Below are 14,906 nucleotides of genomic sequence, written 5' to 3' on the forward strand. Positions count from 1 at the left end.
CCAGCAAGAGAGGTTGTTTGCTATCAGTGCCATCACTTGGGCATTGCGCGGAACTACCAAGCAGCTCTCTATGTGGTTTGCTGCTCCTCCGAAACCGGATAGAGGAGGCTACCAGACACCTCGAGGTGGATAGTAGAGGAATACTACACTAATGCGAGTTTATGCACTGACGTCGGGAGATGCTGAGGCAGTGGGAGATGTGGTGACAGGTATGATTTCAATATTGTCATTTAAAGCTACTGTCTTGTTTGATTTTGGGGTGATTCATTCTTTTATCGCCCGAGAATATGTTAAATTGTGTAGGTTTGAGCCTCAGCAGTTAGATATTAGTTTGTCTGTTGCTACGCTGACTAGGATTGTTGGGATATATAGAAAGGTACTTAGGAACTGTCCAGTGGATATTCAGGGAAGGTCTTTGTTAGCTAATTTGGTGGTTCTAGACATGCATGGGCTTGAGATAATCTTGGGTATGGATTGGCTAGCTGCCCACTATGCTAACATTGATTGCCATCAGAGAGTGGTAGTATTCAGACCTCTAAAGGGACAGGAGTATAGATTCGTAGGATCACGTGTGCGCACCCCACCTTAATTATTATTTTCTATTCAAGCACATAGATTGCTATCAGAATTTTGTCAGGAATATTTAGCCTGGGTGAAGGCAGTATCAGAAAGGGAGCTGAGGGTGGAGGATATCCCAGTGGTGAGGGACTTTCCTAATGTATTTCTCACGAATTTGTCGGGACTACCTCTTGATCGTGAGGTAGAGTTTGTTATTGATTTGGTTCCGGGGACAACGTCGATTTCAAAGGCACCGTATAGAATGGCATGACAGAGTTGAAAGAATTGAAAGAGCAATTGCAGGAACTGTTAGATAAGGGTTCATTCAGCCCAGTGTGTCACCCTAGTGAGCACCGATTTTATTTATGAGGAAAAAGGACAGGTTGATGAGGTTGTGCATCGACTATCAAGAAATAAACAAAGTGACTATCAAGATTAAATACCCGCTCCCGCGTATCGATGATTTGTTTGACCAGTTACAAGGGATATAGATCTTTTCAAAGATAGACTTACGCTCTAGGTACCATCAGGTGAGAGTCAAGGCAGAAGATGTTTTGAAGACGACATTTAGAACACGGTATGTCCATTGTGAATTTCTAGTTATGTCGTTTGGTTTGACGAATGCTCCTGTAGTATTTATAGATATGATGAATAGGGTATTTTGTCACAACCTGCTCATTTTCATACATTTTTTTAATAATAATAATATCATCATAGAATCAATACCACACATCTCACATTCCAGCTCAGCAGGTCACAATCCACCTGGACCCGTGGGTACCAGGGATATATTAGAACATACAACAGAAGCCCTAGCAGCAGACGCAGAACAATCTTTATATCGCATCATATATGCATACACACCAGAGTTACGATAATACTGTGTCTCATATATCCATCTCACAAATCACATCTAGGGACATTCCACAAAACCATACTATCCCTACAAAACTTCCTTCAAAAAGGCAGATAAACCACACTATGTCATCGGGGCTTTTCCTGTTCTCCTATCTGGGACTCCTAAAAAGTTATAAGATTTTAGGGGTGAGACACCTCTCAGTAAGGGAAATAAACTAATACTAGTGTATGGCAACATGAGTATTCTGTGCTCTACATATACCATACATAACATATTCAATACTGTTTATCAAAATCTGGGAAACATATATATATTAAAACATGGCAGAACATACTGCATTTTCATAAGCATATCTCATCTCATATAATAATAATAATAATAATAATAATAATAATAATAATAATAATAATAATAACATAAAACATTCCTTGTAGGTTAGCTGGCTGTTTGTAATGTATTCCCACTACATATTGGTTGTTGTGGCCCGAAGGCGAGACCTTACAATGGGTTGGCCGGCCACTGTCAATCAATCGTCTAGTCTGAGGTCCGATGGGTCTCCTGACCTGGTTCTGACACTAGGGGGCGATAACAGCACACTCTTGAAAATAACCGAATCGCCATCCAATCTCACACCGCTCTTCCGTACAGTCAGCGTTAACACAATATCATGATCACGAGACCATGGACAACATCGCAACGTACCGTGCAAGTGCTGTCCTATACCAAGCCAACCAGTTCTTGATTCATATACATATACTAAAATCGTGATACATGAATATCTAATATCATTAATTATCAATCAATCATTCATTTTTGCCACATATACGTCTATCATGAAAATCATGGCCTGTATCCGGTGTTACACATTTTATCATAGCTTGACCCGCACGCCTGAAAGCTCGCACAATCCTTACGCTGCAATTCACCACATACTCGTCCTATGCCGCAAATCATACCACACCTCCCGTACGCCGGCAAATCCTATAAAATTCTCGGCCCGTACGGCCCTTTTTCATCATAAAATCCATATTATCCATATTCTCAGAAAACGTCTTTTTCCCAACATTTTATAACTCACCACACGGAACAAGTTTTTTTCACGTATTCACATAAGCATCATTAACATATTTTCCAAACATAAATCATATATATAAATATATTTATTTTTCCTGAAACCAGATGCTAGATATATATTTGCATGCATTTTCTCAAAACAAAACTAGCTTAGTTTATCCCCTTACCTGATTCCTGAAAAGCCCCTAAGAAAATCTTCCCTGCACCCACAGGGTTCCTAACTCAACAACCCCGGAAACGAAAACTTCCAGTATTAAAGTTCAGCATTTCTAAGCATATAACACTTTTCTCAACTGTCACAAATCCAAATATTGAGTCGAAAGTTTTTACTCAAAAGTATTCAAGTCTAACACCTGAGGGATTCCCTGACCAATAACTTGAAACTGAAAACCCCCAGTATTAAACTTTAGTATTTTCATGCGCACAACATTTCTTATAACTAGCGCAAGACCAAATATGACTTAAAAAGTCTTACCTGAAATCTGGGATGATTTCCAACTAGCTTTCACCGACGATCCGCTCTGGTAGATTTGGAGAGAACTACCCCATGAGCATCGTGGTGACTTTGGATTGTCGATCCGACGTAAATTTGGCCCGAAATCGACGAAAGAAAGAGAGAGAATCGAAGGGGAGAGAGAGAGAGAAGAGAGATGGCTTCCTTAATAAGATAAAAATCCAAATTTTTGTATATATAGACAGGGGATTTCGTCGACGAGCTCGTCCTTTGTTGACGAATTCTTTATTAATTTCGTCGACGAAATTCAGTCGGCTCATACCCCCCTCTTAGTATTTCTTCATTGACAAAATTCAGTCTTCATCGATGAATTTCCTAAGCCTTCGTCGACGAATCCCCTGTATTTGTCGACAAAGCCTTGCTAATCCCCTTTTCATTATTCCTTCCAAAGTTCAATGTCGTCGACGAAGTCGACTGCTTCCTTCTATTTTCGGTTTCCATTTCCCTTTCTTTACTATTTAAATTTCATTTTAAATTCGGGTTGTTACATCTTTCACTAGTACTTGGATCAATTTGTGGTAGTATTTATTGATTATATACTGGTGTATTCGAAGAGCCCAGAGGAGCATGAGGAGCATCTGAGTATAGTGCTTCAGGTATTGTGAGAGAAGAAGTTGTACGTGAAGCTCAAGAAGTGTGAGTTCTGGCTGGAACAAGTTACCTTCCTTGAACACGTCATATCCAGGGGTGAAATTTTTGTTGATCCGAGTAAGATTGAGGCGGTAGTAGACTGGGTACGACCAAAGAATGTGCACGAAATCAGGAGTTTCCTGGGATTGGATGGGTACTACCGCAGGTTTGTTGAGGGCTTCTCTAGATTGTCAGGCCCACTTATCCGATTAACCAGGAAGGGAGTGAAGTTTGAGTGGTCTGATGAATGTAAACAGTGCTTTCAGGAATTAAAGCAGCGACTCAGCACTGCGCCTGTGTTGACGATCCCTTCAAGAGAAGAGGGGTTCGTAATTTACAATGATGCGTCCCATAAAGGGTTCGAATGCGTATAGATGTGGCGAAGGAGAGTGATAGCCTATGTCTCATGACAGTTGAAGGAATACGAGAAGAACTACCCTACCCACGATTTGGAGTTGGCGGCAGTTGTTTATGCACTAAAGATTTGGAGGCACTATCTATATGGGGGTAGGTGTGAAATACTTACTGACCATAAGAGTTTAAAGTATTTCTTCATGTAGAAAGAATTGAATATGAGGCAGAGGAGATGGTTGAAGCTAATAAAGGATTACGACTGCACTATTAGCTACCACCTGGGAAAGGCTAATGTGGTTGCTCATGCTTTGAGTCAGAAATCAGTGGATTCAGCATCCAATTCAGATGGATCTAGAGAGGCTCAGTGTGGAGTTGGTAAAGGGCAATCACCAGGTGTTCATTGCTGACTTGATTTTGCAACCGACTCTATAGAAGAGGATTAAAGTAGCTCAGAAGAATGATGCAAAACTAGTAGAACTTATGGGAAAGGTACAAGATGGTCAAGAATCAGAGTTCAAGATTTCAGATTATGGAGCTTTAAGGTTCCATACCAGGTTATACGTTCCTACCAACCCTGAGATCAAGAAAGTTATTCTGGAGGAAGCACATCAGTCTCTGTATACTGTATATATAGGTAGCACTAAAATGTACAGGGATCTTCGAGAGTCCTTCTGGTGGAACAACATGAAGAAGGAGATAGCCTAGTATGTTGATCAGTATTTGATGTGCCAGCAAGTGAAGGCTGAGCACCAAAGATCGGCGGGATCATTGTAGCCACTTCCCATTCCTGAGTGGAAATGGGAGCATATAGCGATGGATTTCGTCACAAGATTACCGCTGACATTGCGTGGATAGGACGCTATTTGGGTAGTGGCGGATCGATTGACGAAAACTGCCCACTTTTTTCCAATCAGAGTTAGCTACTCCATGAACAGATTGGCCGAGTTATACATCTAGGAGATAGTTAGACTCCATGGCATCCCAATGTCCATAGTTTCAGATAGAGACCCACAGTTCATATCTCGTTTTTGGAAGAGTCTACAGGGGCCATGGGTTCTCAGTTGTTGTTTAGCATAGCTTTTCATCTTCAAACAGATAGGCAGACGGAGAGGATGATATAGATTCTGTAGGATATGTTGTGAGTATGTGTGCTGGACTTTGGAGGTCATTGGATGCAGTATCTGCTACTGGTTAAGTTTGTGTATAACAACAACTACTAGGCCAGCATTGGGATGACACCGTATGGGGTGCTTTATGGCAAGAGGTGCAGATCCCCGTTATACTAGGATGAGGTTGGAGAGAAATAGGTATTGGAGCCAGAGCTGATACAATAGACTCAAAATAAAGTCAGGCTCATCAAAGACAGGATCAGGACAGCGCAGGGCCGGCAGAAGAGTTATGCTGATACTCATTAGCGAGAATTGGAGTTTGATGCAGGAGATCATGTGTTCCTGAAGGTGGCGTCAATGAAGGAAGTTATGAGGTTTGGGAGGAAGAGTAAGCTAAGCCCTAGGTATATTAGACCATTCGAGATTCTTGAAAGAGTGGGTCCAGTTGCCTATCAGTTGGCATTACCATCGATCTTGTCTAGGATCCATGGCGTATTCCACGTTTCTATGTTGAGGAAATAAGTCCCAGACCCCTCCCATGTGATTAGCTATGAAGCATTAGAGTTGAGAGACACTTTAGCTTATGAGGAAGTGCCAGTGCAGATTCTTGACTGGAAGGAACAGGAGCTACGCACGAAGAAGATTCCATGGGTGAAAGTTTTGTGGCGCAATCATGTAGTTGAGGAAGCTTCTTGGGAACTAGAGGATCAAATGCGCCAGAGATATCCCCACTTATTCAATGGAGTTTAGAACTGAACCAGTCAGAGTTAAAAGAATAATATTATGTAGTTTTTATTTGTATAGTGTAATGTAGGATAGATAGGATTTTTAGTTTTGAAATATGAATGGTTTTGGGAGAATTTTGAATAGTTGTAATCTCCTAAAACCCCCTTTGTAACCACGGTGTTCCTCTGCCATAAGTAAGGATAATTAATAAAATTGGGGTATTTTCTGTAGTGACCCAAAAAATAATAGTATTTTAATAATAAGAGGGAGGAAAATGGGAACAGAAACAGAAGGAAGCAGTAGACTTCGTCGATGAACGCTTCGCCTTTGTCGACGACATTGCATTTTGGAGAATATAATTTTAGGAAACTACCAAGCTTCGTCGACGAATGCAGGATTTCGTCAACGAAGGTCTTTAGGATTTCTTCGACAAGGTCCCGTTTCGTCGACGAGAAAATACTGAGCGAAGGTTTTGGGCTGCTCTGAATTTCATCAACGAAGGGTAAGGTTCGTTGACGAACTTACTGAAGGACTCGTCGACGAGGTGACGTGTCTCGTCGACGAATCTGGCCCTATAAATAGTGTAAAATTGGATTTTTAACACATTTTCAGTGCTCTCTCTCTCTTCTACGGACTCTCTTCCTTCCCTCTTCAATTTCGGCCCCGCCAATCGCCGGATCGATGATCTGAAGCCACCACGACACTCCTGGCAAAGTTCTCTGCAAGTCTGCAGGAGCGGATCGTTGGTGAGACGAAGTTGGATTTCATCCCAAATTCAGAGTAAGACCTTTTAGTCCATTTTTGGTCTTATGACAGTTATAGGAAATGATGTAGGCGAAAAAATACTGATATTCTGTTCTGAAAAATATTATTTTCAAGGTGTTGTGTAGGAGGCCTTGCGGATATTAGGCCAGTATACCATAGGGGCTTTTTAGTAGTCAGGTAAGGGAAATATGCTATTCTAGGAAATTTTGAAATATCATGGTGTGGCTTGAGAATATGAATATACTACGGAGATATATTTTATGAATTTCAGTATCATGATTTTATGAATTTCAATACCATGATTATATGAATTCTAGTACCATGATTATACGAATCTCAGTACCATGATTATACGAATTTCAGTACTATGATTATGCAGTTGTCAGTGTTATGATTATATAGTTTTCAGTATTATGACGTATGAATTATAGTTACAGTTTATGCATCATCATGGTAATTACAGTTATTTCAGAATCATAGTAAATCAGATAATGGTATATAGAGATATATTATATAATATCAGACCTTGTTAAACTATGCAGTTACAGAGCACGGTACTGTTACTACAGATATTATGTTATGTTATGAGTGCAACCACCTATTTAGATAATACGTGGTAGTAGGTCGATCACCTAGGCCCTAGATGTGGACAGGCTCCCCATCAGATATGGGTTGAGGTGAGCAGATCAGACCGATGGAGTATAGTGATTTACCTTAGTCGGCCAGCTAGTGTAGATCTCACCTATAGGCCGCACAACCTTGTCATGAGGGGTTAAATCATGATACACAGTTATCGACAGGAAAAGTTTTCAGTTATTATTACGTATATATAGATTTATAGAACAGGGAACATACTTATGTACACTAGAAGGATTTTAAATAGTAACCCACAATACTGTTATGTTAAACAACATGGAAAGGGTGGTGGATTTTATCACTTGTACTGTAGTTACATATTCAGTTATACATGATTATATGAAAACAGATTTTCTTAATATTGTATCTCATTTGCCACACACTAATAGCATATTTCATCTTACTAAGCGTTGGCTCATCCTAATTACTTTAACATTTTTCAAGTGATCCAGGTAGGCGAGCAGATCAAGCTCGCAGATAGAGGGGGGTCATAGTACTGCCCTGTCAGTAGAGAGTGAGTATATTTTGGGAGTATTTCTGTATAGCCCTCACCAATTGAGGATATTTTGGGAACAGTGATATGTGTATAATTTGGAAAACATGTAGTACTCTGGTATTGTATGATATTGTATTGTATATATTCTCATACGATTATGTTCATGTGATTTTTGCTTCTCACTGCTTAGGTTGATGATCAATTTTAACCCCGTAGGGTATCAGAGTATGTTAAATGTCATAGTTAAAAAAAAAAAATGAAAATTAAGCAGGTTGTTACATTTTCTCTCTAAGGATTGAAAGTTGATGAATAAGCAAATTTCGAGGATGAAATTTTTATAAGGAGGGGAGAATGTAATAACCCCAAAAAGGGATATAGAAAATTAGTGGAGTGATTCCAAAAAAAAAAAAAATTAATTAATTAATTAATCGAATTAAAAAAGAAAGAGGGAAAAAATAATTATTATTAAAATTTATTTTTATTTTTATTAATAAATATATTATTATTAATATTAATTAAATATATTAATATTAATATTAATTAAATATATTATTATTATTATTATTATTATTATTATTATTATTATTATTATTATATCCTTCAGGATCCTTCCTGAAGAAAGGATCAGAGAAGGAAAGAAAAAAATTTTTAGACGAGTGCTGCCCCAGTGCCCCCCCCCCCCCCCCACTATTATCTCACTCCTCTCATTTTCTCTCCTTCTCTTCTCAGTTACGTGGCAGATTCTCGCCGGATCGAGAATCAGAAGATACCGTTGAGCTCAATTCCCTACTGCCGTCATTTCTACCAGAGCGGATCAGTGGTAGGAGTGGCGTAGACGTATCTCTTGAGGTAAGTCAATTTCTCATTTTTCTTTAATTTTTTATAAAATATAAGCTCAATCGATGAACGGACATCACCACGAGAATCTAGGGATGATTCTCTACAAGTCCAACGAGACGAAATTATCGTGGGGTCGTCGTGGGCAAAACCCCAAATTTGGGGTACGAGGGTTATTAAGGGGCTTATTTTTAATTAATTAGTATGAATTTAGAAATACTAAAATGTTGAGTATCTAGGGTTGAAGTAGGATTTCTGAAATTTAAGACTCGGGTGAGCGCCGTGGGTGCAATTATAGGACCCACAAGAAAAATTCAGAAAATTAAGTGGGACTGTTAAATGTTAGTTTAAATATTAATTTGAGGTATATGAAGCCTATGGGAGGTTAGATGGGTATTATTTTGGAGAAATAGATTAATTAATCTGAAAAAAATGTGAATTGTAGGAGTGAAATTTCGGGCACCAAGGGCGTAGGATTTGAGATTCTAGCGAGATTCTCAGTAAGCTAGGTAAGGCGAATAAATTATAACAGTATTTTTAGAATTATTATTTGAATTAATATGTGAAAATAAGCATATGATATTTTGTTTGAAAATTATTATGATATAAATATCAGATAAATTGTGTGGCATTTGAGTAATTTTAAATTGTGATATTTTGGAGTGTAAAATATAATGATATGTAATTTCTGAGAAAATATTTAAATGAGAATTATTGATGTGATTAGTGAGAAATAATGAAATATAATATTTATATGTGAATGGAAATGTTTTGCCTGAAAAATGAGATTTTGTGAATTACAGATATTGGAAAATAGTGAAATGTGGTATTTATTTGTGAGTAGAAATTATGTGCATGACAAATGAGTTTGTACAAATTATTGATATGAGTATTTTGGGAAAATGTGAAAAAATACATGAAATATGATATATGATATTACGAGATGATGAAATGTGCACAAAAAATGATGAGAATATTTATATTGAACTAAATTATGATATACAGGAATATGATTGATGACATGTCAATACCGCATAATGATTGCGGGTATGTGGTAGTGAACCCTGATGGATGGTAATAATATTGAGCACGGTAACGTTGCTAGTGGTGTTAGTGCAACCACGAGGACTCTTGGAGCGTGTGGTGTGACAGTCGACTGTGCCATTTTGTAGGGTTGTTAGGTCCCCTTAGTCCGAATCAAGGTTATAGGCCAGCTAGTCGTACTACAGATGCGACATGTGATATGATATTTGATCTAATCGGGTCGGCCAACCATCCAGCCTTCGAGACGCACAACCTTGACTATGGGGGGAAGCATGGCGTGGATAGAAAGATCCTTAGGGTGGCCATGAGTTATAGACGCAATGTTGGTATTTGACACCAAGGATACTCATGAGTCGGAAAGTAAAATGAAAATGGAAAGTAAAAGAATGATAAAATTGACTAAAATGAGAAGTGAAAGAAATAATGGAAATTGAGAAATAAAGAATATTAAATATGAGAAATGAACTGTGTGAGTTAATGACATAAATAATCAGGACGAAGTGAAACTCTCGCTTGAGGGCTTACTGAGTAAGGTGAGTGCCCTGATAGGTATCAGATGTGGTCATACCCGATTGCATAACGTGTTAGGGTAGAGGGAAGCTACCTATATGGGCGGGTAATCTTCCCTATTCTTTGGAACTTCATAGGTAAAAATGTGTTGGAATGATTGGTTTTAAGAAATGATTTTAAAACTTATAAAAGCTTGTATTGTATATCTATATGATTATGAGAATGTGAATATGAGTGTATTTTCTAAGATGAAATGTTGTTTTAAAAAGTAAAGCGTGTTATAATTGAACTCAGATGGCCACACACTGTAAATAATTTATTCCTTCTTACTGAGATGTGTCTCACCCAATTTATCTAAATTTTTCAGGGAACAGAGACTGACTGGGTGATAGAACTTCATGATAGTAGGGAGCTGGAACCCTGAGATACATGGTGAGTTTTGACTATGGAGGTGTGATTCCCTAGGGTGTATTGTTTTTGGGTATGAGATAGTATTGTGTATGTGTTTATATTGATACTCTGGGTATTGTATTCTGACTGATATGTATATACTGTCTTCTGCTGTTAGATTGTATAATAAAATAACTTTTTACCTATTACCCAATGTGGGTCGGGTCATATGAATGATATTAGGATTGTTGACGTGACTGGTTTGTGGATGTTGTGGAGGACGAGTGATTATTTATTTATTATTGAAAAAAAAATTGTACAAAAATTGGGGCATCACAGTTTGGTATCAGAGCCTAGGTTGTTAGGTTCTGTAGACTTTAGCAGACAGCGAAATACAATACCAGAATATAGGAGTGAATTTTGAGGAAAATAGGTGATGGGTAAATTGAAATGGGGGTTAGTGATTGTTGGAGGATGAGGTGAGAATTTAGGATTCTATCTTGCGGCCTAGAGGCAGGAGTACTGGGATTGTTTCTGTGTTTTTCCAGGGGTGACGATTTCCGAAAAACGATAGATATTACCACTGGGTCTTGTTTCTGAGTGGTAGGACTGAATCTTAAATGAGGATTAAGGTGTGGATAGAAGAATAATTTATGAGTTAGTGTAGTGTATGAGTTGTGTGATAGTGATTGTATGCTGAGATTAGCTATTTCCTTTGCAGGATGGATCCGGAGAACAGTAACACGAATGCGGGAGGTGATGGAGCAGGACCTTCCAGTATGGGTGGTGCAGACCCTGACGCGGTATTGCGTAACGTCACTCAGCAGGTGATGGTTGAGATGGCCAGGAGCTCGGAGGAGCGAAGTTGCACAATTGAGCAGTTCACACGTATGCGAGCCCCATCTTTTGTTAGAGGAACGAACCCATTGGTAGCGGAGAACTGGATTCAGGACATAGAGGACATACTGCCAGTCCTCTCATGTACAATAATACTTGTTTTATAATTACAATAATTTATTTTACAAAATACATAAAATTTTATACTATTATCATTTTACTCTTAGAATAGATATTCCGCAACTCAGTTAATACAATCTAAGTGAATTATTATGTGCTAGGTATTTTTGCAATTTTAAATATTTCACTTTCGAATACAAGACACAAAAAGTTTTATTCAAAATATTCATCTACTATTCAACTATATGTATACATAATGAGAATTGCTTGTGGACATGGAATTAAAATTTTTTTCTATTAACTTTTGTTTCCACATATTTTGAAAAACATACCATTTTATATTATCCTGACATAAATCAAAATTTGTAAATATTAGAGAGGCTATTACGTTTATTGATTTTGGTCAATTTCGACTATTTAACATTATCATCCTACATTTTCAAAATATAAATATATATTGCATACAAAATTAACTGAAATAATGTGAATGAAATGGTTTCAAATTTTCAACTATTGTATTATGTTATTATTATATGATAATATTATTATTTTTATTTTTCTTGATTCATACTATGTTATAAGAGAGCATAAAAATCTAATGAGATTCAGGCATGAGAACAACATGCATTTTATTCTAACTTAATGAAAACATGCATTCAGACAAAAAAATACAAATAAAAAAATTTCAGCACTCTAAACAAAAAAAATTCATGTATGTTTTTGTTTGGGCAGTATCATAAAAAATAAAATTCAAATACAAAAAAAAACTCTAACCTTAAAGAAAAGCGTTTCCGAACGAAGCTTTCAGCACTCTAAACTCAATTAATTCCGATTATCAAACAAACTTTTGATCAAATAAATTAATTTCAAAATTTATGAACAATGAAACATTCAGAATGTGTCTTACCCTATTGTAAAATACAGGAATGCCTTTGAGAAGCAAGCAGAAAGAATCAACTATCTTCACTTTTATTAGAAAAACTGAACTGTATTTTATTATACAAGTAGTCTTCTTATATATAGATACAATAACAGCAATTGAACAACTAATCTAACTACACATATTAGTTATAACAGCTTTATGTATTTTGTTTTAGTTCTTGATCTTGCTCCAAGGCATCTTGTAAGCTCCAACACCCCCGCTCAAGATGAGAATGGATATTTATCATTCCTATCTTGTGAATAAGATGATGAAAATGGATTGAACCAAGAGGCTTCGTTAAGATATCAGCTAGTTGGTGCTTAGAAGGAATATGAATTATATTGATGAGGCCTGCTTGCAGTTTTTCTCGAACCAGGTGGCAATCCAGCTGAATGTGCTTAGTCCTTTCATGATGTACAGGATTAGAGGCAATTTCAGAAGCTGGTTTGCTGTCTGTGTATAATAAAGAAGCTTGAGGATGAGAAATATGCAAATCAACTAACATATAAAGTAGGCATTGAATTTCACATGTAGCTGTAGCTAAAGCTCTGTACTCAGACTCAACAGATGATCTACTTACAGTAGGTTGCTTCATCGATTTCCAGGAAATAAGAGAATCATCAAGAAAAACTATAAAACCAGTCACACTTCTGCGAGTATCTAAACAACCACCCCAATCACTGTCTGAGTATGCCTTGAGATGAAGAGATGAGTTTGCAGACATAAAAATACCCTGACCTGGTGTAGATTTAATGTATCTAAGAACTCTTTTAGCAGCTCGAAGATGAAGTGTACTTGGATTAGCCATAAATTGACTTAATGCTTGAACAGAAAAAGCAATATCAGGCCGAGTTATAGTTAAGTACAACAATCGACCTATAAGCCTTCGAAATGATGCAGGATCAGTTAGGGAAGGAGAGAGATCTGCTGTGCTGAGTTTCAGAGTAGAATCCACGGGAAAATTTGCTGGCTTACAGCCAGAGAAACCACTGTCTTGGAGAATATCCAGGGCATATTTTGGCTGAGATATGGCAATGCCTTTAGCTAATCTAGCTATTTCCAAACCCAAGATGTATTTTAATTCACCAAGATCCTTGATTGTAAAAGAATCATGGAGAAATTTCTTAACTTCATTAATCTGATCAATACTATCAGAAGCAATAAAAACATCATCAACATAAATGAGTAAAGCTATAAAAGCTGAGGGAGTTGTTTTGATAAAGAGAGAAGAATCTGATTTGCCCAGAGTAAAACCAATTTGCAGCAAAGAGGTGGATAACTTGGAAAACCATTGGTGTGATGCTTGTTTTAATCCATAGATACTCTTTTTGAGTTTGCATACACGAGGGTCATTTGCTGAAGAGTAGCCTGGTGGTAATTGCATATATACCTCTTCATTAAGATCTCCATGTAAGAAGGCATTATTCACATCTAATTGATGTAAATGCCAATGTTTTATAGCAGCAACCGCAAGTAATGTTCGCACAGTTGTCATTTTAGCAACAGGAGAGTAAGTATCAAAAAAATCTAACCCTTCTTGTTGAGTATAGCCCTTGGCCACTAGTCTGGCTTTATGTCTGGCGATTGTGCCATCAGCATTGAACTTTACACGATAGACCCATTTACAACCTATTGCAGTCTTATTGGATGGTAAAATAGCAAGATCCCAAGTATTGTTTAATTCAGGAGCCTTAAGTTCGTCTGCCATGGCATTTTGCCATTGAGGATGAACAATAGCCTGTTTAAATGTGTGAGGTTCAAAAGTGGAAGTAACAACAGCAACAAATGTTTTATATTTAGGAGATAACTGAGAAGTAGAAAGATAATGAAGAATAGAATGAGGATTACCTTTAACAGAAGCTGAGCTGCAATTGGAAGATGATTGAGAGGCTGAAAGTGTTTGAGCCATATTACCAAGATAAAAATTCTTTAAGTATGCAGGAGGATTTCTGATCCTTTGAGATCTTCTGAGAGTATCAATATGAGTATGTTCAATGGAAGTGTCCTCAAAATGAGGAATATGTGTAATAGAAGTTGAAGAATGAGTGGACTTTGAAGAATCAAAATATTGGGGAAAATTAGGAAAAACAAAAGGTGTATGAATTGTGTCTGGTATGGAAGGAAATATGGATTCATGAAAAACTACATTTCTAGAAATAAAAGTTTTGAGAGTAACAAGATCCAAAAGTTTATACCCTTTTACATTTGAATTGAAGAAAAAATAAACCAATAGAATTTTCTTTAGTAAGCTTTGAAGCAGAAATGAGATTAACACTGAAAGAAGGAATATAGAGAGCATTATGTAAAATAATATCAGCTGAAAAATGAATAGTTCCAGTAAAAATAACTGGAGCAGATTGACCATTCGGTAAATGAACTGCAGATGGTTGTTTTGGTAGATGAATTGAAGTGAAAAAATGAGGAGAACAAATCATATGATTTGTAGCTCCTGTATCAAGAATCCATGGCGAAGAGTTTTTGACAGCTGAAACAACATGACATGAAATGATAATTGATGTAGAGAC

The 14,906-nt window shown here is 37.2% G+C and overlaps 1 protein-coding gene across 1 annotated transcript in view; it reads left to right on the forward strand.

Moving 5' to 3' along the window:
- The window catches only part of LOC131150176 (auxin-responsive protein IAA13-like), a 21,177-nt gene extending 10,641 nt beyond the window's left edge, over positions 1–10,536 (forward strand). The window contains exon 2 of the mRNA XM_058100772.1: positions 10,480–10,536. Within this exon, the coding sequence (XP_057956755.1) occupies positions 10,480–10,536 (57 nt within the window). The remainder of the gene's footprint in view (positions 1–10,479) is intronic.
- The last annotated feature ends 4,370 nt before the right edge of the window (positions 10,537–14,906 follow it).

Source organism: Malania oleifera, chromosome 1, assembly GCF_029873635.1.
Source record: "Malania oleifera isolate guangnan ecotype guangnan chromosome 1, ASM2987363v1, whole genome shotgun sequence".
Lineage (NCBI taxonomy): Eukaryota > Viridiplantae > Streptophyta > Magnoliopsida > Santalales > Ximeniaceae > Malania > Malania oleifera.